The sequence below is a fragment of the Geotrypetes seraphini genome, chromosome 1, assembly GCF_902459505.1.
Source record: "Geotrypetes seraphini chromosome 1, aGeoSer1.1, whole genome shotgun sequence".
NCBI lineage: Eukaryota > Metazoa > Chordata > Amphibia > Gymnophiona > Dermophiidae > Geotrypetes > Geotrypetes seraphini.
Window position 1 is genome coordinate 193046597 of NC_047084.1, and position 24707 is coordinate 193071303.

Consider the following 24707-nt stretch of genomic DNA (forward strand, 5'->3'; position numbering starts at 1 on the left):
ACCATTGGAGAATTGTGCAAAGTAATCCATGTTTTGAGAATACCAAATTATGATTAGCGTATTCTAGATCTCGAAACCTAAAAGAACATCTGAGTGTTAAACCAGACATGGTGCAAAATGAAGCCTTCGGATATGGGTTTCACTCTAGGTGTGGTAGATGTCAGATATGCCCTTTAACAATTCAAGGAGCCGCGTTTAAAAATCCTTTAACCCATAAGAGCTATAGCCTGCGACATAGAACAACTTGCAGAACTGATCAAGTAGTGTGCATGATCATATGTCCGTGTCAAAAAATCTATGTGGGTAAGACCACCAGGCAATTCAGAGTGAGAATGACAGAACATAAATCCTGTTTGCATCTCAAGAGAAAAGAAGCTCCTTTGGTTGCTCACTGTTTAACTTATAATTATTCTTTTGAGTAGTTACAATGTATGGTCATAGATATGGTGACGAAATCAGTTTGGGGGGGGACAGAGGAAAGAAATTATTACAACTAGAACAGAGGTGGATTGATCGACTACAAAGTCTGCAACCTAAAGGGTTAAATATGTCAGTCAATTGGCAGGTGTTTTTCTAGTCCTTCTAACTTTTCCAGCCCTTTAGGGAGTGGAATTAAAATCTGTAATACTGAACGTTGGATATGTTAAATAATTTAAACAATTTAATTATTCTCATAAATTGAGGATAAAATCAATATTATTTACAATCGAAAATTAGGATATATTACAGATCATAATTTAGACCTTAAGCCTGTGCTTCCGATACATGTGGTTGGGGTAATAATGCCAGGAAGTGACGTAGGTCGGTGCTCGTCACCGGGTGCATTTAAATTGGGCTCTTTGAGTTGTTCAGTAAATGCTTCCAGCTTAAGGTCCGGAAGTGTTACAAGACGCCGTAAGCTCCACCGGGATGAAAATAGTCGGGTGTTCCTGTATGAATAAACGGGTAGGTTATAGATATATAGGAGATTAACTAAATGGATACGGATGTTTGTTATGATGGGGAGTTCCCAGAGTGGTTGGTTTTAACAACGACTGACCACTCAAATCATAAATTATAATCTTGAATTAGGCTGTAGTTTAAAATTGAAGGTTGAAATCGGAGAGTTATTGCACAAACTTGCAAACCTGACAATCAGAACTGGACAGATACCGGACGACTGGAGGATAGCGAACGTCACGCCAATTTTCAAAAAAGGATCGAGAGGGGAACCGGGCAACTATAGGCCTGTGAGTCTTACGTCGGTCCCCGGCAAGATGGTTGAAGCACTGATCAAGGATAGCATAGTCCGGCACTTGGACGCACACGACTTGATGAAACCCAGTCAACATGGATTCAGGAAAGGGAAATCATGTTTGACGAATTTACTCCAATTTTTTGAGACCGTAAACGAGCAAATTGATAGTGGGAAGCCTGTGGACATAATATACTTGGACTTCCAGAAAGCGTTTGACAAAGTTCCACATGAAAGACTTCTCAGGAAACTACAAAGCCATGGCATAGAGGGAGATATACAAAGATGGATAGGCAAATGGCTGGAAAACCGAAAGCAGAGAGTGGGCATAAATGGGAAGTTCTCCGACTGGGAGAAAGTGACTAGTGGTGTACCCCAGGGCTCGGTACTTGGGCCGATCCTTTTTAATATTTATATCAATGACCTGGAGGAAGGAACATCCAGTGAGATCATCAAGTTTGCAGACGATACAAAACTCTGCCGGGCAATCAGATCGCAGGAGGATAGAGAGAAACTCCAGAGCGACTTGTGTCGGTTAGAAACATGGGCGGAGAAATGGCAGATGAAGTTCAATGTGGAGAAATGCAAGGTAATGCATTTAGGCAATAAAAATAAGGAATACGAGTATACAATGTCAGGTGCAACTCTGGGGAAGAGTGAACAAGAAAGGGACCTGGGTGTACTGATAGATAGGACCCTGAAGCCGTCGGCACAATGCGCGGCAGCGGCAAAGAAGGCAAATAGAATGTTGGGCATGATAAAGAAAGGAATCTCAAGTAGATCGGAGAAAGTTATAATGCCGCTTTATAGGGCAATGGTCAGACCACACTTGGAATACTGCGTCCAACATTGGTCTCCCTACCTAAAGAAGGATATAAAACTGCTGGAGAGGGTGCAGAGACGAGCAACAAAACTGGTGAAGGGTATGGAGAGACTGGAATATGAGGATAGACTTATAACACTAGGATTGTTCTCCCTTGAGAAAAGGAGAATGCGTGGGGATATGATCGAGACCTTCAAAATACTGAAAGGAATCGACAAAATAGAGCAGAGAAGATTATTTACACTGTCCAATTTGACACGGACTAGAGGACATGGAATGAAGCTAAGGGGGGACAGGTTCAGGACTAATGTCAGGAAGTTCTGCTTCACTCAGAGAGTGGTTGACACCTGGAATGCCCTCCCAGAGGAGATTATTGCGGAATCGACCGTCCTAGGCTTCAAGAGCAAACTAGATGCATATCTCCTTAAGAGAGGCATATAAAGATATGGTGGACTATAAATTACGCCAGGTGTACACCTGGCGGGGCCTCCGCGTGTGCGGATCGCCGGACTTGATGGACCGAAGGTCTGATCCGGAGATGGCAGTTCTTATGTTCTTAATCAAAAGTTAAAGATTAAGAATAGAAATAAAAGTAAGAGCTTACATTCAAATAAAATAATAGTGGTATGGGAACTTAACCGCTTGCTGTGTCTTGAAGTTCTTCTTAATTGTAAGAGTCGGTATATAATACATTTTTTACCAATATCTTTTACCAATATTTGGATGTGTTTTATAATGATATCTTTTTATGTTTTATTGTTTAGTGGTGACAAAAGTTGTGATACTGTTCCTGAGGAAGCTCTACTGAATTAAAGAGAGCGAAACGGAGATCTTCCTTCGAGCTGGCCAGGTTTACCTATACCTGAGCTAAGTACCATCACAATATTAATATAGGAAGAGTATATGAGCTAAATAAGTTGAATGCATAGTATGATACAACCAAAAAATAAAAAAGATAATAATAATGAAGTTAGAGAAAATAAAGTCATAAATAAGTTTATGGACCGATGATAGTTCACAAGTTAGTTATACGCCAAGACGTGTTCTAGTGACGATATAACTGTGAACACTTGAGATCCATTATCAGTCTCTTAAGGAAGTTGATTGAATGAACAGTTGGACTGGTGATTCTGCAGTAGCCTATATATTTTTTTGAAAATTGGGTGCGCAGCACAATAGTACTGAAGAAGTGTTTATTAACATATACAAATGAAACCACAAAGTATAATCAAGCAATGACAGACCTCCCCTCCCCCCCTTTTACAAAGCCATGTGGTAATGGCCCCGAAGCCCATAGTGCAACTTTGTAAAAGAGAGGGAAGAGTGTTTTAGTCAAGACATTTTTCAAATCTGTAAAGGTGACAATTCCTTAGTCCAGGAAGGTAATTCCCCTTCACTACCTTTCAGTATTACATACAGTAATTCCATTATCTGCAAAAAAAATTAGGAACCATTGTTGCTTACAGAAAACAGTTAATCCCAAAAATCTGCATAAGACTGTCACAGTGGTTGGAAAGAATATCTGTAAAATTGCAGCTATTCTTTCAGATGTTTATTTTCTTTCCCTTGTCAGTCAAACATACTCCCCAAAAGACACTGTTTTTACAATACTGTAACACATCTGTCTACACTGGTAACAGGTCACTCTCCTCCCGGCATTTGAGTTTCTTCCTTGCATCTGTAATCCTCTTACCCTTCCTGTCCTCTCCCATACCCTGTGCCTACTTGGGAAGTGATCTTTTAAGTTCAATAGTCTGTTTCTGACCTTCCTTTCTCTGGTTCTCTTGATCTTCTCCCTCATTCTGCATTCACAATGACGCACAACCACAAGGATCACTAGAATCCATGCATTTTCCAGCATTTCTTTAATGGAGGCAAGAATCTATTGACAAACATAGCCACCATTCCTCTCCCGGTCCCACGCTCTGGTTGCCCGGAAAACTATTTAAAAGATTGAACACACCTCAGAAACATTAACTTTGGTCAATCCACCTTAGGTTAACAAATTCTTTCATAGTCCTCAATCAGTTCTTTTCTTTTTGTTATGTAGGCACTACGTTCAGAATCACTCATATCATTTTTCACAGGATTCTCTACCAGCCATTGCCATTTATTTTCAGCAGTTTGTTGCCCACATAAAATCCAAGTCACTAAAAAACAATGCTTTAAGAAAACCGGTTACGTATGCCCATGTGGGACTGTAAGACACTATCAGTTGTTTCCAGGTTGCTATTAATTGATTGAGGTTATCCCAGAAGTTTGGAAAAGATTTAGCCAATTGAAAGGAGAGGACTCCAATTAACAGGAACTAACATAGTTCCATCTTTGGCAGTGAAAACTGACCTAAGGGTTTCTCATGCAGGACAAAGGCTTTCTCACTTCGTGTTACTGAAGAGGAAAGTAATAAGCCTTCAGTCTTTTCCTTCAATTGCTCATCTCTTCCATCAGTCTATGCATTTTGTACCCTTTCTAATGCTCTCTGGTGCCAAGGCACATCATGCCTCCTGGAACACATTTCATTCTTTATATCCTGACTTAGTTTTAAAGCATATGGAATTTTTCCCAGCTCTGGCATACGCATCATTATCTGATCAAATAACCCACCCACTAGTTGTGTATTACTTCTGAAAGTCCCAAGCAAATTGTCCTTCATAACCTGGAGCTCACCTATGCTTTTATTCAAATCCAAATAGAATATACATTCCTGTTTCGGTAACAAGACATGACTCTTATATATCTTGGGTAAGATCATCCTTCTCATATTCCTCTGTCAATTCTTTATGTAGCTACTCTAATAAATTGTATAATTCCGAAATCCCTTTATGATCCCAAAAACTGGTATACCAGTTCTGTCAGGTAGGAGATAATTTAATAGCATCTGGATTACATAGTATATGACAGCAGATAAAGACCTGCATATTTTATCCAGTCTGCCCAACAGTCACATTCATTTTATGTTATGTATGTTTTATATGGAAACCGTGTAAATATAGATGGTATATAAATTTTTAAAAATAAAATAAATTATCAAAGCAATGTTAAGCCAATAATCCATTAAATTAGTACATTTTACTTGCTAAGTTTCACTATAAGATGTATAACCCCCCCCCCCACCACCACCACCGAGAGAGACTAGACCTGTAATCAGATACTTTGAATGTGATATAAGATACACATACTTCCTCCTGATCTGTCCTGTCACATACAGACACAGACTATACTTTTAGATGTCTGTCCAACATCAGCTAGGTACATCAGAAGCCGAAAACCTGTGAGGGAATCTGTGGGACCGTTGGATGATCAAGGAGCGAAAGGGGCACTCAGGGAGGATAAGGCCATAGCGGAAAGACTGAATGAATTCTTTGCTTTGGTCTTTATGGAAGAAGATGTAAGAGATCTACCTAAACCGGAAATGGTTTTCAAGGCTGATGATGTGGAGGAACTGAAAGAAATCTCAGTGAATTTGGCAGATGTACTGAGACAAATCGACAAGTTAAAAAATAATAAATCACCAGGACCGGATGTTATACATCCCAGGGTATTAAAAAAACTCAAAAATGAAATTGCTGATCTGCTGTAAGTGATCTGTAACCTGTCGCTAAAATCATCTGTAGTACCTGAAGATTTAAGGGTGGCCAATGTTACGCCAATTTTTTAAAGAGCTCCAGGGGAGATTCGGGAAATTACAGACTGGTATGCCTCACTTCAGTGCCGGGCAAAATGGTTTTAAAAAATAAAATTGTGGAACACGTAGACAAGCATGATTTAATGAGATGGAGTCAGCATGGGTTCAACCGAGGAAGATCTTGCCTGACAAATTTGGTTGACCTCTTTGAAGGTGTGAATAAACATGTGGATAAAGGTTAGCCGGTTGATATAGTATATCTAGATTTTCAAAAAGCTTTTGATAAATATCCTCACAAGAGGCTCCTGAGAAAATTTAAGTGTCATGGGATAGGTGACAAAGTTCAGTTGTGGATTAGAAATTGGTTATCGGATAGAAAACAGAGGGTAGGGTTAAATGGTCATTTTTCTCAATGGAGGAGAGTAAACAGTGGAGTGTCACAGGGGTCTGTACTGGGAATGGTGCTATTTAACTTATTTATAAATGATCTAGAAATTGGAACGATGAGTGAGGTGATTTAAATTTGCAAATGACACTAAACTGTTTAAAGTTGTTTAAACGTATGCGGATTGTGAAACATTGCAAGCGGACCTTAGGAAACTGGAAGACTGGGCGTCCAAATGGCAGACAAAATTTAATGTGGACAAATGTAAAGTGATGCACATTGGGAAGAATAACCTGAATCACAGTTACCGGATGCTAGGGTCCACCTTGAAAAGGATCTGGGTGTCATTGTAAACAATACGATGAAATCTTCCGCCCAATGTGCAGCAGCAGCCAAAAAAGCAAACAGGATGCTAGGAATTATTTAAAAAGCGATGGGTAACAAGACTAAGAATGTTACAATTTTCCTGTATCACTCCATGGTGCGTCCTCATCTGGAGTACTGCATTCAATTCTGGTCTCCTTATCTCAAGAAAAATATAGTGGCACTGGAAAAGGTTCAAAGAAGAGTGACCAAGTTAGTAAAGGGGATGGAACTCCTCTCGTATGAGGAAAGACTAAAATGGTTAGGACTCTTCAGCTTGGAAAAGAGATGGCTGAGGGGAGATATGATTGAAGTCTACAAAACCTGAGTGGAGTAGAACAGGTACAAGTGGATCGATTTTTCACTCTGTCAAAAATTACAAAGACTAGGGGACACTCGATGAAGTTACAGGGAAATACTTTTAAAATCAATTGGAGGGAATTTTTTCATAGAATTGTTAAGTTCTGGAATGCGTTACCACAGGATGTGGTAAGAGCGGATAGTGTAGCTGGTTTTAAGAAAGGTTTGGACAATTTTCTGGAGGAAAAGTCCATAATCTGTTATTGAGAAAGATACAGGGGAAGTCGCTGCTTGCCCTGGATCGGTGGCATGGAATATTGCTACACCTTGGGTTTTGGCCAGGTACTAGTGACTGGATTGGCCACCGTGAGAACGGGCTATTGGGCTTGATGGACCATTGGTCTGACCCAGTAAGGCTATTCTTATGTATCTTCCTCTTTTGCTCTTATAATGCTTTATTTTTATAATAATGTATTTAATTCAATTTTAGAGTTAACAACCTTGCTTATTTGATATGTCCATCGTATAATAGTTATATAGGATTGTATTGTGTGTAATGAAACATAGAAACATAGAAAATGATGGCAGAAAAGGGCCACGGCCCATCTAGTCTGCCCACTCTAATGACCCACCCCCCTAACTACCTCCATGAAGAGATCCCACAAGCCAATACCATCTTTTTTTAAAATCTGGCACACTGCTGGCCTCAATTACCTGTTGTGGAAGATTATTCCAGCGATCAACCACCCTTTCGGTGAAGAAATATTTTCTGGTGTCGCCATGAAATTTCCCACCTCTGATTTTCAAAGGATGCCCTCTTGTTGACATGGGTCCTTTAAGACAAAAGAGATCTTCTTCCACCTCAATATGGCCCGTGACATATTTGAACGTCTCAATCATGTCACCCCTCTCTTTGCGTTCCTTGAGTGAGTTTAGCTGCAACTTACCCAACCGTTCCTCATAATGTGTATGCCTGGGGCCTTAGATTGAGTGCCTGTGTGTGGGTTTGGAAATGTTGTGGCAGTATTCAAAGAGGGTTTGTGTTATAAAGATATATGCTTTGTTTGTTCCTGCTGTTCTCAAGTTTTAGAATGGTATGTGTAAAAGCAGTTTTACAAAGGCTCTTCTAATTTTTGCTATACAAATTGGATTTCTAGTTTCTTGTAAAGTAGCTGTTTCCTGTGCTATACCATAGCTAGAAAATGCAGGACAAATCTTGGTGTTGAATTTCTTTTTTTTTTTTTAATTCTTTATTTATTTGATTATTCATTACAATACATTAGAACCTAACGGATGTAGCGGTATATAAGAAATAAATTACAATACCTTAGTAACAAACATTCATGAATGACCACAAAAATACAAATTCCATATAAGGAACAACAAAACATATAAGAAAATTAAGCAACCGTGTCTGAATTTCAAGATATAGATTTGCCTCTCACACTATATTGTGATCTTTTACAGTTTATTGGGTGTTTGTTGTATAATCAGACATTTACATTTTTATTGAGTTAATCATGAAACTGCTGTTATTTAAATCAAAGTAAACTTAATTGTATCATACAGAGCAAACTGTAAAGAATGCCTTATATGGAATAGAAATGCTTTTGACCAATTGTGTAAGCTTGAGAAATGAGGTCACAGTCATTTAACATAATAATAATATAAGAAGAAGAATATGAAGCCTGAATAGGTTGAGGACTCTGTACAGATAGTTATATGGTTTGAAACTCTCTGAGACTCCTCCTTTGTATAATTATATTATTATTGGATTTTTATTGATAGGCTGCATTTGTAATTAATTGACATTTGATAGATATTGAATAAATATTTTCAATTGGAAATGCATATACTTGTACAAAGTTTTGATTTCGGGTATATTTGGTACTCAACTTGTGACCTGGATTGGCCACTGTGGAAACAGGATACTGGGCTAGGTGAACCATTGGTCTGACCCAATACATATGGCTATTCTTACATTCTTATGTCTAGTATGACACAGTATCTAGTCACCAGCCCCTCAGAGTAGCTGTTCAATAGCCCGTCTCCCTTGGGTTAGAAGTGAAATCCTTGTCACTCTCTTCAAAGCTAAGAATAAGGACTTGTCTCTAATAAAAAGAAGATCAAACATAATGCATGGAGGCACTGTTTCCCAGTAACAGTAACTTAAATTTCCTAGTACCTTCCCACTCAGGATGATCAATACATGTTAATGTTACCTTTTTTAAGGTAATATATCTTTTCTTCTATAACCTATAATAACTATTACTACTATTAATTGTTTCCATAGTGCTACCAGATGTATGCAGCGCTATTCAGAGTCACAAAGAAGACAGTCTCTGCTCAAAAGAGCTTATAATAAAACTTCTAATCCTTAAGACTTTCCAGTTCTCCCAGAGCTTTCATTCTTGTGAGGCACAAGGTAAAATTTAAGTTTATTTATTTTAAAAATGTATCATCCGCTTACCATCTAAATGGCTTACATAAAAAAACATATGTAAAATCAGATACCAAAACAAAAAAACCCCCATAACGTTCTAAAAAGGGAAAAATACAACTAATTTCCTACATATCATTTATTCTCTTATTCCCCAAATATACATATTTCTCCTCAATGTCAATAATAAATTAACACATAAACACTTGCACAAATAAATAAGTTTTAAGTGCCAGACAAAACTGGTCATAGATATAACCATATGCCACCTAATTGCTTATTCCACATTTTTACTGCTGCAATTGAAAAAGCAGATCATTCTGTTGTCACATATGTAGGATCTTCAACCACTAACTTTATTAATATTCAGCCTTTAAGTTTCTTCTAGGAATATATACAGACCATACTGGTTTCAAATACAAGGTGCTTGATCATAGAGAACATGATATACAATCGTCAACACCTTAAATTGAATTCTCCAAACAACTGGCAACCAATGTAGTTGTTTCAATACTGGCATCATCTAAACATATCGATTTACTCCTGTTACTACGCTAGCCACAGAATTTTTATAATGCCTGCATTTTACATTTTGGTAATCCCAAATATAATACATTGCAATAATTTATCTTGGAGAGTATCAGGCTGTGCAAAACATCTCAGAAATCTTTCATAGTTAGCAATGGTTTTAATCTTCATCAGTATGCAGATTAGCTTCCCAGAGCTCCCCCAGGCTCAGGCATATCTCAGTCTAACAACATTTCTGGGATAGTTTTCTTTCCAGTATTTTTCTTAAAATGCAAAAAGACAAGCTCCTTTTCAACTAGCACTAGGAACAATCATTTAACAGCCTTCTCCCCTGGATAGTACCAAAATTCACCTGCAATTTAACTGTTTTATTCTCCACCCCCAGCTGTTATGTTAGTTCAGAGAAAAATATCCATAATTACCGGTCCATTTCCAATTTAGTTTGACTATGGGCTCATTTTCCAAACATAAAGACATCCATAAACTGTCATAAAAGTGGTCTAGATGTCCAGGCAATCAGGAAACATCCAAATCACATAATCAAATGTGTTAAAAAAAAAAAAAAAAAATGACATCCAGGAGTGCTGAATGGCTAGCAAAAGATGGGCATGCTTATTGCCAGAGGCTCTGAACATTCTAGTACATTCTCTCATTATTTAACAGATAGACTACTGTAATTCTCTTTATACCGGGTTACGACAGAAGGACATTCAAAGATTGCAGCTAATACAGAATACAGCTATTAGAGTAATTCACAATCTCCGTAATTTCACCATATATCTTCATTTATGAAAAATGCTCACTAGCTCCCAGCAAAATACTGTATCATGTATAAGTTGATTCTTACTACTTTCAAGGTACTGAGAACAGATGATCCACCCTATCTAGCACACTTGTAGCAGGTAGGAATTTGAGATCCACAAATAAGCAATTGCTTTATAATGTCATCATACAAAGATATTGTACACAAACATGTAAGGGACACAATTTTCTCTATAACTGGTCCAAGATACTGGAACGCCATCTCATTGGCACTTACAACAATGACTTCAGTATGCTCATTTTTGGGGAAATTTTGTGTTTCTTTCCTTAAATTTTATGTATTCATTATGCAAGGCTTGTTTTGAATATTGTATTGTTAAATTTTTAAATTACTATGTTTTAGACTGTAAACCGCCCTGAAGGTTTTCCGAAGGGCGGGACAGAATATTTTAAATAAACTTAGAAACTTGGACATCCAAATGCGATAATGGACACCAAGATGATTTCTTTGGGCATGCCCAAAGACACCTACAGTTAGCCCCTTTTTAAAAGCACATAAGGTGAGTCACAGACTGTCTTTTGACCTACTAGCAATCTTGTTGTGTTGGTGAGCTAGAGCTGAGCATTTGTCTAACTGCAGAGTTACTGAGTGCTAGATTGCTTGTCAGTGTTCCTGTCTCTACATTAACCTAACCTGCTTCTCTGATTGACCCGTTTCTTACCCCACACCCATACTTTGCAGACCCCTGCCATCCCACTTCCCCACTCCTCCTATCTGAAACCTGCGTCTCTGCTTCTCTTCCATTTCTACTTACTCACTTACTCACCTTGCTGTCTATCACTGTGCTGTCTCTTTCTTTCTGTCACGTGTGCCAGGAGCTGCAGAGTGAGTGCTGATTGTCTTACCTGTGTCTGTCTGCTGTGTCTAAGGGGGTGGACTGCTTTTGCTGGCTGTGTCTGAGATAGGGAGTGCCTGGGGGTCATCTGTAAAGGGAGGGGAGCATAACCTTTGGTAGGTGGTGATAGCAGGGATAGTGGACTGCACCTGTGGTGGTGGGTCCTGGAAGGAATTAATGCACTGGTGGTGGCTGAAGTTCTGCTATGGGAGAAAGAGAGATCAAGGAGGAACCCGCAGGACATACCCCTGCATGAGAGTCTTCAGAGCTTGCTCATGCATCCTAGACCTCACAGCCCAGCAATGTATAGATAGATACTGCTTTGACAGGGCAGCTATACAGGATCTCTGTCGGCAGCTAAAACCCCTCTTGTAGGCACGCACAAACAGAAATAACCGCAGCCAACACAGGACTCAACTAGCCCTCCATCTCAAACTGCCTTACCCAGTTCCTACAAGTCTTCCTCATTTACACCCACATCACCTTCCCTCCCCCCTCCCCCGGCCCTACAGAGCAGCATGAGTGAATTCTACTGCATAATGTTGCTACTATTTGGGGTTTTGCCAGGTACTAGTGACCTGGATTGTCCACTGTGAAGACGGGCTACTGGGTTAGATGGACCATTGGTCTGACCCAGTAAGGCTATTCTTAATTTTTTTATAGCCTGCTTCCCCTCAGTCAAAGGTATCATAAACTGCACACATGTTGCAGTCGGACCGCCCCCCACCCCCACCCCGGATAGACGAGGCCACCTATAGGAACAGGAATGCATTCCACTCAATGAATATGCAAGTTTTGTGCAATGCCTAGGGGGAAATAGTGGATGGGTGTGCCATACCCACAATGCCTTACATCACCCTGGAATCTACAAGAGAGTGACTCGAGAGGAGTGTGGTCATATGTGATAATCTTAAGGTAGCCGAACAGGTAAAAAAGGCAATGGCAAAACTAAACACATGCTTGAGTGAATAGGGAGAGAAATGACCATCAGCAAAATGGAGGTGATAATGCCTCTGTACAAGGTTCTGATGAAACCTCATTTAGGGGCTCTTTTACTAAAGCTTAGTGCACGCTATATGCTAAGAAGCCCATGGGTATAAAACGGACTTCTTAGCATTCAGCATACACAAGGCTGTAATAAAATAGCTCCTTAAAATACTGTGCACATTCTTGAAAAAGATATAAACAGGAAGGAGTCGATCCCAATATATAAGAGACAAAAAAGACATTAGCCGTTTTAAAATTAATCTAAAAACCTTCCTGTTTAAAGATGCTTTTACCTCCTGTATGGAATAGTCACAGTGCAGCAGTCCTTTTATCAAAAATAGAATAATAATAAAAAATAAAAAAAGATACCCTTCCTAATGTTTTTTTCCCTTATTGTCTCCCTCTTTTTAAAATGATTAATATTGTAACCTTATCCCCTCATCCCTTCACATCCAGTCATGTCTGTTGGTCTGTAGGTCTTACCCCTTTTTCGATTTGTTATTATCATTCTTTTATATTTTAATGTATGTACAAACTTGGATTTTAATGTAATTCACTTGAAACTTGATCCAGAGGAAGGCTACTAAAATGGTCATTGGTCTTCATCATAAAGCATATGGAAACAGATAAAGATCTCAATATGTATACTTTGGAAGAAAGGCGAGAGAGGGGAGATATGATAGTGATGTCTAAATACCTCTGTGGCATGATTGCACAGGAGGCGAGAGTCTCTTTCATTTGTAAGGAAGCTCTGGAATGAGGGGGCAAAAAGATGAAACCTGAAGAAATATTTCTACATGCAAAGGATGGCAAATTTGTGGTATGGCCTCCTGGTGAAGGCAAAGGGCCGATATTCAGACTGCAGAACATAGCTGGTCTAACTCCCATGGTTGGCACTGGATACACAGCACCGAACCATTTCTAGTGACTGACATTGAATATCTGGTTTATTTTCATTCTGTCAAAGGAGGAAGGGAAAGGGATTGGGACTTGTATACAGCCTTTGCTGTAGTTTTGCAACCACAGTCAAAGCGGTTTGCATACAGGTACTTCAAGCCATCTATAAGGTGCAGTAAGCCCATGCTAGTAAATGGACTCCTTAGGTACTAAGCTGCAGTTTTGCCCATGTTTTGGCACTTAACTTCCATTTGAGTGCCCCTATGGCACACTATATAAAATTAGAACAGATCTCCGAGCCTCATGTTGTGGTAGGCTTGCTAGAGCTGGGACGCAACATTTGGGTGAGAGGTGATTGAAGAGAGACGGGGGGGGGGTGGATGGATGTTGTACTTTGTTATGTCATGTTTAGTATTTGCTGTTTTGTTTCTTGGAAAATTAATAAAATGTTTCAACACTAAAAATTAGAAGACATATGGGTGTCACAAATATTGAAAAACTAAGGCCAGTACTGGACAGACTTGCACAATCTGTGTTTGTATATGGCCATTGGGTTGAAGATAGGCTGGGGAGGGCTTCAATGGCTGGGACGGTGTAGAGCTGGAGTGAACTTTGACGGAGACTTCAGTAGTTGGAACCTAAGCACAGGACCGGGCAGAGCTTTGGATTCTTGCCCAGAAATAGCTAAGAAGAAGAAAAATTTTTTTTAATTTAATCAGGTTGGGCAGACTGGATGGACCATTTGGGTCTTTATCTGCCGTCATCTACTATGTTACACTCTAGGAAAAAAAGCTGTCTTTTGGCACTATATAAATACTAGGGGGCAGCATTCTCAGTAAATCTGAACGACTAAGATCATTCTCCACATACCCTAGCTTAGGAGAGAGGGTCATTAAGGCTTAACAGGGCAGCAGCGTTAAAAACCGCACCTCGCTCACTGCAAGGGAGCTGCATTTAACAACGCAGGGGCAGCGCTAGAAACAAGAAGCGGGCGGGGCGACAGGCTAAGGAGGAGGGACTTCGACGGTATAAAGCGGCTCTGCTGGCGCTGAAAGCTGTTCGTGGAAGCGGCGGGAAGACTTTATTCGGGAAAATGAGCCGAGAGGGTGCCCGCGCCGGTCCGGCTGCTCATAGCAGGTAGAGTTCATACTGCGTCCCGGTGAGATCTGCGCTTCCGCGTGTTGAAGGATAGCTTCGTTCCCGTAGTTGGCGCAGCTATCCCCAGTTTTCATGGGTTGGGTATCTTTTACATTTCACGTGTGTGTGGATCATCATGTCTGGGGAAAACAACCAAAGTGGTAGATTGAACAAATTTCTGGACCCATGCAGCTACGCTGGTCGGATAAAAATAAAACAAAATAACAAAAAGCATCCCAGCTTGAAAAAGAGCTAAAATTTCTCCTGGACCAATGCAGGAGTTAGATGTGTTGTTCCAGGAAAAAAAGTTATTAGCTCTTTTCAAATAGATACCGGTATGCTCTCCCCCCCCCCTTGGAATTCTTGCTTGCTGGCAGTATACTATATAGCACAATGGCAAATTTAATAGGTTTGCACTTTTCTTTCTGCTACCATTAATATTATTGTAACCCTTGGTTTAGGTAGGGCATCAATATGCTACACAAATATATTTATATTGGACTACTTCAGGACAGAAATAGGGCCAGTATAGCTAGAATGCCAGGTAGCACTAAAACTATCCAAGTAAAATCCTTCACAAGGGCAATTTTACATAGGGAAGGGGTAAAGCGCGGATCTTAACTGCACGTCCTTAAAATTGTGAGGTCCGTGCCACTTTTACTCTCAGCTTAGGTTATGGCTCTGACAGACCTCTATGACAAGTTAGATCAGATGGATCCTAATGCTTTTCCCTCCCTATGCTGAGACTGAAAGTGGCACAGACCTTAGGGCAAAAGTTTTGCCACTTTTACCCCCCTCGTCTACGAAACTGCGCTAGCAGTTTTTAGCGCGGGGAGCCGCGCTGAATGTGCCGCGCTGCTCCTGACGCTCATAAGAACTGTATGAGCGTTGGGAGCGGCACGGGCCATTTAGCGCGGCTCTCTGCGCTAAAAACCACTAGCGCGGTTTCGAAGAAGAGAGGGATAGTCTCAGCATAGAGAGGGAAAAGCATTAGGATCCGTCAGAGCTAACTTGTCATAGAGGTCTGTCAGAGCCATAACCTATGCCGAGACTAAAAGTGGCACGGACCTCAGATTTTTAAGGACGTGCAGTTATGATCCATGAAGTCCACATTTTACCCCTTCCCATAAGAACATAAGAATTGCCATTGCTTATGTGCTTATGTTCAAAAGGGGATTGGACAAGTTCATGAAGGAAAAGGGGATCCATGGGTACAATTAGAGGGTTACTATACAGTACAGAAGGCTGTAAAGTAATAGAGTAGTAGAGTAATAGATCACTACAGGTCATTGACCTGGGGGGCCACCGCGGGAGCGGACTGCTGGGCGTGATGGACCTATGGTCTGACTCAGCAGAGGCAATGCTTATGTGCCATACTGGGACGGACCAAAGTCCATCAAGCCCGGTATCCCGTTTCCAACAGTGGCCAATCCAGGTCCCAAGTACCTAGCTAGATCCCAAATATGTTTCAGCAAAATTGCTCAAAATAGACATTTTCTCTTCTCAAGTCACAATTTTCTTCTTCCTAATACTCCTTTTCCTATTTGCACACTTGAGGTACAGTATATACTCCTTCCATGGTCTTTATCTTGGTTATTCTTCTACTGCTGAATTATGTAGCACCTCTTGGTTTCCCTTCTGCTAGTCTTCTTAGGCAGTGTTGGAGGACAGGATCCCTATACCTGTGCTCCCTGGAAGAGGTCCAGCAGCTTGGTAAGCTCTGATCCTAGTTCCCACTCTGTTAGACCAGTTATCTGCTATCTAAAGAGGTTGCAGCAGCTTGACGGTTAAGTGATAGATCCCATACGTGATTCTGGTGCAATGGCCTGGGACTGGAAGCCAAAGATAAAGACCCTGTGTTGGGCTGTGTTTGGCATATATATGCATATATATATATATATAACTTATATATGCATATATATGCCTAACACAAGCACAGCCCAAGACAGGGTCTTTATCTTTGGCTTCCAGTCCCAGGTCATTGCACCAGAATCACGTATGGGAACTATCACTTAACCGCCAAGCATATATGCATATATATATATATATATATATATATATATATATATGCCATATATATGCATATATAAGTTAGGCATATTTTTATATTTATATATATACATACATATATATGCCTAACTTTTCTTCCATGGGCTGGGTCCTACAACTCTTTCAGGCAAGGAAAGCACAGCCTTTTTGTGGTTAAAAAAAAAAAAAAAAAGGTCAGAACTAGGTGTTGTTCTGGTAGTGCTGAAGCTTCTTGTTTTCTGAAGGGACTGAGGGTTCCCCTAGGCCAGGGGATCTCAAAGTCCCTCCTCGAGGGCAGGAATCCAGTTGGGTTTTCAGGATTTCCCCACAGAATATGCACGAGATCTATTAGCATACAATGAAAGCAGTGCATGCAAATAGATCTCATGCATATTCATTGGGGAAATCCTGAAAACCTGACTGGATTGCGGCCCTCGAGGAGGGGCTTTGAGACCCCTGCCCTAGGCCAAGGGTAGTCAATTCCGGTCCTCGAGAGCTGGCGCCAGGTCAGGTTTTCAGGATCTCCACCATGAATATGTATGAGATGGATTTGCATGCACTGCCTCCTTGAGATGCAAATCTATCTCATGCATATTTATTGAGGATATCCTGAAAACCTGAGCTGGCTCCGGCTTTCGAGGACTGGAATTGCCTACCCCTGCCCTAGGGTGGTGCATAAAAGAATAAAGTAGTGGCTGTGGCCAAATTTACACTTCTACCTCTAATTCTCTGTCTTGGGGCAGACAGACTGCAAAGGCTCCCCCTCTAATGAGCTATAGAATTTTGTCTGGAAAGGAATATTTAGGCCAAAAAACAGAGGCAAATTATTTGCTTTAAAATAAAAACCTGTACTTAATAGGTATTCCAGTGATGAAAATATGTGTACAAAAGAATGATGAAAAGTAAAATGGCTGCAGCATGAACCATTCATCTGCTAGATCTTTGGATTTGTCCTTTCCATCTCCAGCCTCACTGGAGAAAGGACAAGCTACTCCCTCTCTTAAACAGTGCCTTGTCCTTTTTTGCTACTCTGTATCTCTTACCTTTAGAGCAGGGGTGTCAAAGTCCCTCCTCAAGGGCCACGGTCCAGTCGGGTTTTCAGGATTTCCCCAGTGAATATGCATGAGCTCTATTAGCATACAATGAAAGCAGTGCATGCAAATAGATCTCATGCATATTCATTGGGGAAATCCTGAAAATCCGACTGGATTGCGGCTCTCGAGGAGGGACTTTCACACCCCTGCTTTAGAGCAAGGTGCAGTAGTTTGCTCCAAGCTTAAGTTTTGCATGAGCAACATAACATAGCACTCCTTCATGCAAACTGAGAGCAGATTGAGAACTTTTTACTTTTTCACCAACATTCAAAAGGCAATTCTTTTATTTCATTGATTGTATTATCCTTCGCTAAATACATGTTTTTTTCAATAATGAGTGGTAATGGTAGAAGTGGTTATCTTAGCCCTCCTAGCATTGGTTGGAGGGAAGAAAAGACACTAGTACATATAGGGCTCCTTTTACTAAGGTGTGCTAGCGTTTTTAGCGCACGCATGAAATTACCACGGGCTACACCGCGCGATACGCTTCTAGAATAACACCAGCTCAATGCTGGCGTTAAAGTCTAGCGCGCGGGGCAATTTAGCGTGTGCTATTCCACGCGTTAAGGCTCTAATGCACCTTAGTAAAAAGGAGCCCATAAAGTTTGATCAAAACCTATATATTTCTTATGGACCACAGAGTTTAAAAATAGAGTACTAATGCAAGATCCATAAGTTTGTTTAGTTTATATGGTCTTATCGGAGATAATTTTGGTGTTATGGTAATGATGCTTATTATCAGCCAACTTCCTGGTACTAGGTTCAAAGCTGATATCAAGTAATTACAATATATGTAAAAAAAAAATAAAAAAAAGAAATTTAGTGGAAAAACTTTTCAGACAAGTAAATTTTCAGACTTACAAAATAGGAAATAAGATAAAATAGTTATCATTGTAATTGGCAGAGAACATCAAGCTGTAACTGCCTGAAATTGAAATGAGGTATGTATGTATATATATATATATATATATATATATATATATATATATATATATATATATATATATATATTTTATATATATAATATATATTTTTATATATATATATATATATATATTTTCATTTCCTTGGTCCCCATTTATATATATATATATATATATATATATATATAATCTATGACTACCTCATTTCCACTAAATATCTAATATAATAAAGAGCTAGCCGCGCATGCGCACTCCTATTTGCGTGTTCCGTGCGTGTAGGTCTGTGGCCGAAGGAGTGCGCATGCGCGCTAATACGTCACCAGCCTATCGCCGGACTGCAGCCAGACGACGATCTCCGTTCCTCCTGCCGCCGCCGCCGATCTCCGTTCCTCCTTTGCCGCCCACCCCCTTCTCTTCCCGTGGGCCCGAATGGCGATTCCAGCAGCGTGTGCATCAGTCTTCACACGCTGCTTCGGGCCCTTCTACTGCCCTGATTTGCTCTACCGCGTCTCTGATGATGTCATCAGGGATGTGCCAGAGTAAATCCGGGCAGCAGAAGGGCCCGAAGCAGTGTGTGGAGACTGATGCAAGCGCTGCTGGAATCACCACCTTTGTAGTCCGGACCGCGGGAAGGGAAGGGAAGGGGGGGGTAGAGGAAACGCTAATGCTGCTGCACAGGGAACTGGGGGGGAGGGAAATGGAGGGGGATGGGATGCTGCTTTGGATAGACAGATAGATGGAGGAAGGGAGACAGAAAGAAAAGAAGAAAGACACAGGGGCAGGGAGATACACAGAAAGACAGACAGGCAAAGGGGGCCAGGGACAGAGACAGACAGAAAGGACAGCGGGAGCCGCATCAGGAGGGGTGTGGGATGCGACAGTGGGAACTTTTCCAATGGGTGCAACTGGGCGGCTGTCGGGAACCTCTGATCAGGGGCAGAGCAAGGTAAGAGTATCATAGGGATAAGAAGGAGGAGGGGGGATAAAAAAGGAAGGGATGCCTACTGCTGGACAGGGGGAGAAGGAAAGAGATGCTGATGGACAGGGGAGGTGAAGAAAAAGGAACGGAGGACTAATGTTGGACAGGGGGAGAAGGAAAGAGGTGCTGCTGGACAGGGGGGAGGTAAAACAAAGGGAGAAGGGCTGCTACTGCATAAGGAGAGCAGTGAAGGGGTGGTGGTGGACACAGAGGAGGTAAAAGGAAGGGAAAATGGACAGGGGGAGCAGGCAAGGGGTGGTGATGGACAGCCAAGGAAAAAGAAAGGCAGAAAGAAAGAAAGCGGCTAAGGAGAGAGAGAGAAAGAAAGAAAGACAGACACACACACATATGTTCTAGCACCCGTTAATGTAACGGGCTTAAAGACTAGTATATATATATACTTAACCGTAGCGAAAGATGGAAAATACACCAAACGAGAATCATTAACTTGTGAGGTCGATGGGGACCGAGGAAATGAAAATAAAGAGATTAAGGGCTTCTTTTACAAAGGCGTGCTAGCGGTTTTAGCGCACGCGCTAAACACTAACGCCTCCATAGAGCTTGCGTTAGTACTTTTCATTTAGCACGTGGTTAGCGCGTGCTAAAAACGCTAGCGCACCTTAGTAAAAGGAGCCCTCAATATTCTGGGCAAATTCTCGCAGACATCTTATGAATTCCAATAAGTCGGGCCTTGATTGGCAACCAATGAAGCCTCATCAAGGTAGAAGGGAAGTTGTGTGAAGTGGTAGCTGTAGAGCAGTGGTCTCAAAGTCAAACCCTTTGCAGGGCCACATTTTGGATTTGTAGGTACTTGGAGGGCCTCAGAAAAAATAGTTTATGTCTTATTAAAGAAATGACAGTTTTGCATGAGGTAAAACTCTTTAGTTTATAAATCTTTCCTTTTGGCTAAGTCTTAATAATATTGTAATTTATAGCTAAAGAAACATATCAAGAAACGGTTTTATTTTACTTTTGTGATTATGATAAACATACCGAGGGCCTCAAAATAGTACCTGGAGGGGTGAAAGTTTGAGACCACTGGTGTAGAGGATGGGGGAGTTTTGGTTTCAGTGCCGAAACAGAAACCAAAACCAAAATTCAGTCAGTCTCTACCTTTCTGTGTGCTTCAATTTAAAGAAATGCAATCAAAATCTCCAACGAAACTGCTATAGATACTTAGAAAGATACCACAAAAAAGCAGAACTAGTCAGTAGGTTCTTACAGTGGACTCACCTGCGCACATAAACACATTCCACAAAAACTACAAATAATTAATTTGTGAAACGAGGTGTCCTAAGTGTGAGGAGTTAGTGAAGGGAGAAAATTCTCCCGCGCTTGACACAACTGGAAAGCGGGTAAAAACCCACTCACCTGCACACCATCACTGGACACCTCACATGTGCTCAAAACAATTAAAAAGTGTTCAAATGAACTGTGATATTTAATATTTATAAATCACTCAATGTGCATATATAAGGCAGGAAGTCCCACTGAAAGAACCCCCCACCCCCACCCCCAGCCGTCCCCTGCAGGAAAACTCAGCACTTAGCTTAGGGATTCATCTGGTAGGCTTGTAATCAAACGAGGAGATGTATCTTCCCAAAACGGCCTCGTGATCAAGTCCAACTTTGTGGTATCAACTTAGAGAAAGACATGGGGACAAATTTTTCCCCATCCTGTCCCGGCGAATTATTTTCCTGTCCCTGCCCCATTTCTGTAAGCTCTGTCCTCATCTGCACAAGCCTCAAACACTTTAAAATCATAAGCAGCGACATTCTAGAGTTCAGATTGTGATGTCATAATACCTCATTCCACCAATGCCTAAGCTCTGTCCTCATCTGCACAAGCCTCAAACACTTTAAAATCATAAGTATTTGAAGTTTGTGCGGTGAAGGCTAAAACTTACAGGAATGGGACAGGGACAGCGATAAAACTTGTGGGGATGGGACAGGGAAATTGATTTTATGCGGGGGATGGGGATAAATTTGTCCCCGTGTCATTCTCTATTTCAAATCTAACAGTAAAAACCAAGCAAAAAAAGTAGAAAAGTGCACACTTAGGGCTGGATTCAGTAAATGGTGTCTAAAGTTATACGGCCTTAAGACCTGTGCTACCAATTCTATAAAGGTCATGGGGGGGGAGGGGAGGGGGGAATTCATCAATGTGTGCTATGTTAAGATGGGTTATTTGCCACAAGTTGTGCTATTTTACCCATTTTATTCAATGAAACTTAGTGCTAAAATTGCATAACTTGTGGTAAAGCAACCCATCTTAACAGTAGCACACATTGATAAATTCCTCCCTTAGTACTAAGCAACCTTCTATAGCAGGGGTAGGGAACTCCGGTCCTCGAGAGCCGTATTCCAGTCAGGTTTTCAGGATTTCTCCAGTGAATATGCATGAGATCTATTTGCATGCACTGCTTTCAATGCATATTCATTGGGGAAATCCTGAAAACTCAACTGGACTACGGCTCTCAAGGACCGGAGTTCCCTACCCCTGTTCTATAGAATAGTGCTTATGGCAGGTTCCTGTGCCCATCTTTGGGTGCAAGCACTAATGCCTGCTGAAACCTGGTGTAAATCCTCACACCCAGCTGATAGCAATTGGGTGCACAAATCTAATTCCTGGGAACGCCCCCCCTTTTTGAGTTGTGTGCTATGAAATATAGGTGTGGATGTTACAGAATAGTGACTAGACCAGATGTGCACACAAGTCTCAAACTGATGCCAGTGAACTCCAGTTATTGAGTTTTGACACCTTGTTATCTGATTTGCACTCGCATCTGCCTCGCACACCCCTCTTTAGGTGGCCTACATAGAATCAGTGGGGGGCGGGGGGGTTAAAATGTGACAAACTGGTACGTTGGTTCTTCCTCCATTTTCAAATCCATGCTTGTCTGTTCAGTGACTGGGTGTGAAAAGCCTTGGTAAAGTGTGTCTTGTTAGGGTGTCAGGGGCAGTATGGGGGAGTGTGTGCACCTGTTTATAAAGGCAGACAAAAAGATGGATGCCTTTCCAACAGGTACTCTTAAAAAGCCATAGGATGTGTAAAGGCTTTTTCAGTACTATGTTGACTTTTTTTTTTTTTTTAATGAATCTGCAAATTACACTAGAAAAATTTATTTTCTTAACTTTTTTTTTTTTAATTTATTTTATTGCCAGTCATGTAGGTACAACTTTACCTAGAAGTGACGTTTTGGAATGGCCTGACTATTTCATGGCAGTAGCTGTTTTAGCTGCAAAGCAAAGCAGGGATCCACACACTCAGGTAAGCAGAGACAAATCTTAAGATCTGTTCATAAGCTTCAACATAGAATGTGGAATGTACAGTTTGTGCAGTACAGAAACATTATACATTTCATTTACCCCCCCAAATTCTATAAAGTCCACTTAAGAACATAAGAATTACCATACTGGGACAGACCCAAGGTCCATCAAGCCCAGTATCCTGTTTCCAACAGTGGCCAAATTAGGTCCCAAGTACCTGGTAGAAACCTAAATAGCAGCAACATTCCAGAGATGAGATTGTGATGTCATAATGCCTCAATCCACCAATGCCTAAGAGCCAGCCTCATCAGTGATGTCACAATGGCCTGATTATCCTTATACTTGGCTCACATAAGAGTATAAGAACTTCCATACTAGGACAGACCAAAGATCCATCAAGCCCAGTATCCTGTTTCCAACAGTGGCCAACCCAGGTCCCAAGCACCTAGCTATATCCCAAGTAATAAAACAGTAAAGTTAAGTAAACAGTAAAGTGCACCTAGCCAATGTAAGCAACTAACTTAATTAATTGATAGGCTTAGTCGAAACCAATAGTTGGCACATAACACCTCCAGAGCACCAGACACCTTTCCTATTCCCACTAACAGCGGAAGCTGGAGTGGCCCGCTTCCCCAATGCATACCTTTAACCTTAAATACCAATCCAAACCCTTTCACCAATAAAAACATAGACCTGAGTGGATAAACCTGGCCGCAGCACTGTTTATTGTAAAACATATTTAGATACAATTTACATATAGTAAACAACATAATAAACATCATTACATAACCTTTTGTCTAATTAAACCGCCACAATGGAACCCACCATTGTGACCCCTGATCCCGAGCTACCGGCATAGATGAAGATGGCCCCCGACCCTGCCGTCTAAGCAAGGGTCCGAGGGGTGGCATGTCCCCACATGCCCCATTGTCCAGGGTCATCCGACCCACCGGCACGGCTCCCAGCCGGCCTACCACTCATCCCATGATGAGACCAGCCGCCAGTAGCTCGGGATACCGCCAACCAAAAAAAAACAAAAACAAAAACTCACCACTCTACCTCGCACTGAACTAACGGGCGGGAGGGCGGGAAAGCTGCCTCGGAGGACCGGAAACCGTTACGGTCCTCCGAGCCTACAGCTTATATACCCCCCCACCCTACCCCACCCTGCGGCCCCAATTTGACCTTATAGGAGGTCCTTCCCACAGTGTGAAAGACCTCCTTCCCTCTTTAAAATTTTTTACCTATCCCCCTCCTCCTATCCACCCCCCCTGACGGACGGCAAACGCAGGCCACCCAGCTCCGCGTTAGAGCCGCCCGTCGAGACAGGCTCTCGGGCTTTTTATAACAGCGGAAGCTGGAGTGGCCCGCTTCCCCAATGCATACCTTTAACCTTAAATACCAATCCAAACCCTTTCACCAATAAAAACATAGACCTGAGTGGATAAACCTGGCCGCAGCACTGTTTATTGTAAAACATATTTAGATACAATTTACATATAGTAAACAACATAATAAACATCATTACATAACCTTTTGTCTAATTAAACCGCCACAATGGAACCCACCATTGTGACCCCTGATCCCGAGCTACCGGCATAGATGAAGATGGCCCCCGACCCTGCCGTCTAAGCAAGGGTCCGAGGGGTGGCATGTCCCCACATGCCCCATTGTCCAGGGTCATCCGACCCACCGGCACGGCTCCCAGCCGGCCTACCACTCATCCCATGATGAGACCAGCCGCCAGTAGCTCGGGATACCGCCACAGGCCTGAAACTCGTTACAGGCCCCCCCAACAATGAACAGAGCTGCGGTTAGAGGTCTAGCACTCGTTCACAACAAGAAGCAAAATCGTCTAACAATAGATCCCACCCGATGTCCGAGAGGTGCACTCTATCCCTGTAAAACAATCCAGAACAAGTGACATCAACCCAAGAGTGCCTAATCTGCAATCCCCCTCTAGCTTCCACCCACCGACCGATCTGACGATTAACCTTGATTAGCCCTCTGGTCCACCTACGCGACACCAACCGCTTA

General features: G+C 41.5%; 1 protein-coding gene across 3 annotated transcripts in view; it reads left to right on the forward strand.

Moving 5' to 3' along the window:
• The window catches only part of LOC117359779 (deoxycytidylate deaminase-like), a 108692-nt gene that overhangs the window by 46909 nt on the left and 37076 nt on the right, over positions 1-24707 (forward strand). For 2 of the 3 annotated variants that reach the window (XM_033943022.1, XM_033943032.1), the window contains exon 2: positions 22566-22671. In XM_033943022.1, the coding sequence (XP_033798913.1) occupies positions 22621-22671 (51 nt within the window). In that variant the 5' untranslated portion in view covers positions 22566-22620. Of the gene's footprint in view, positions 1-14257; positions 14378-22565; positions 22672-24707 lie in introns of those variants that run through there. The other variant, XM_033943014.1, reaches the window with a different exon arrangement.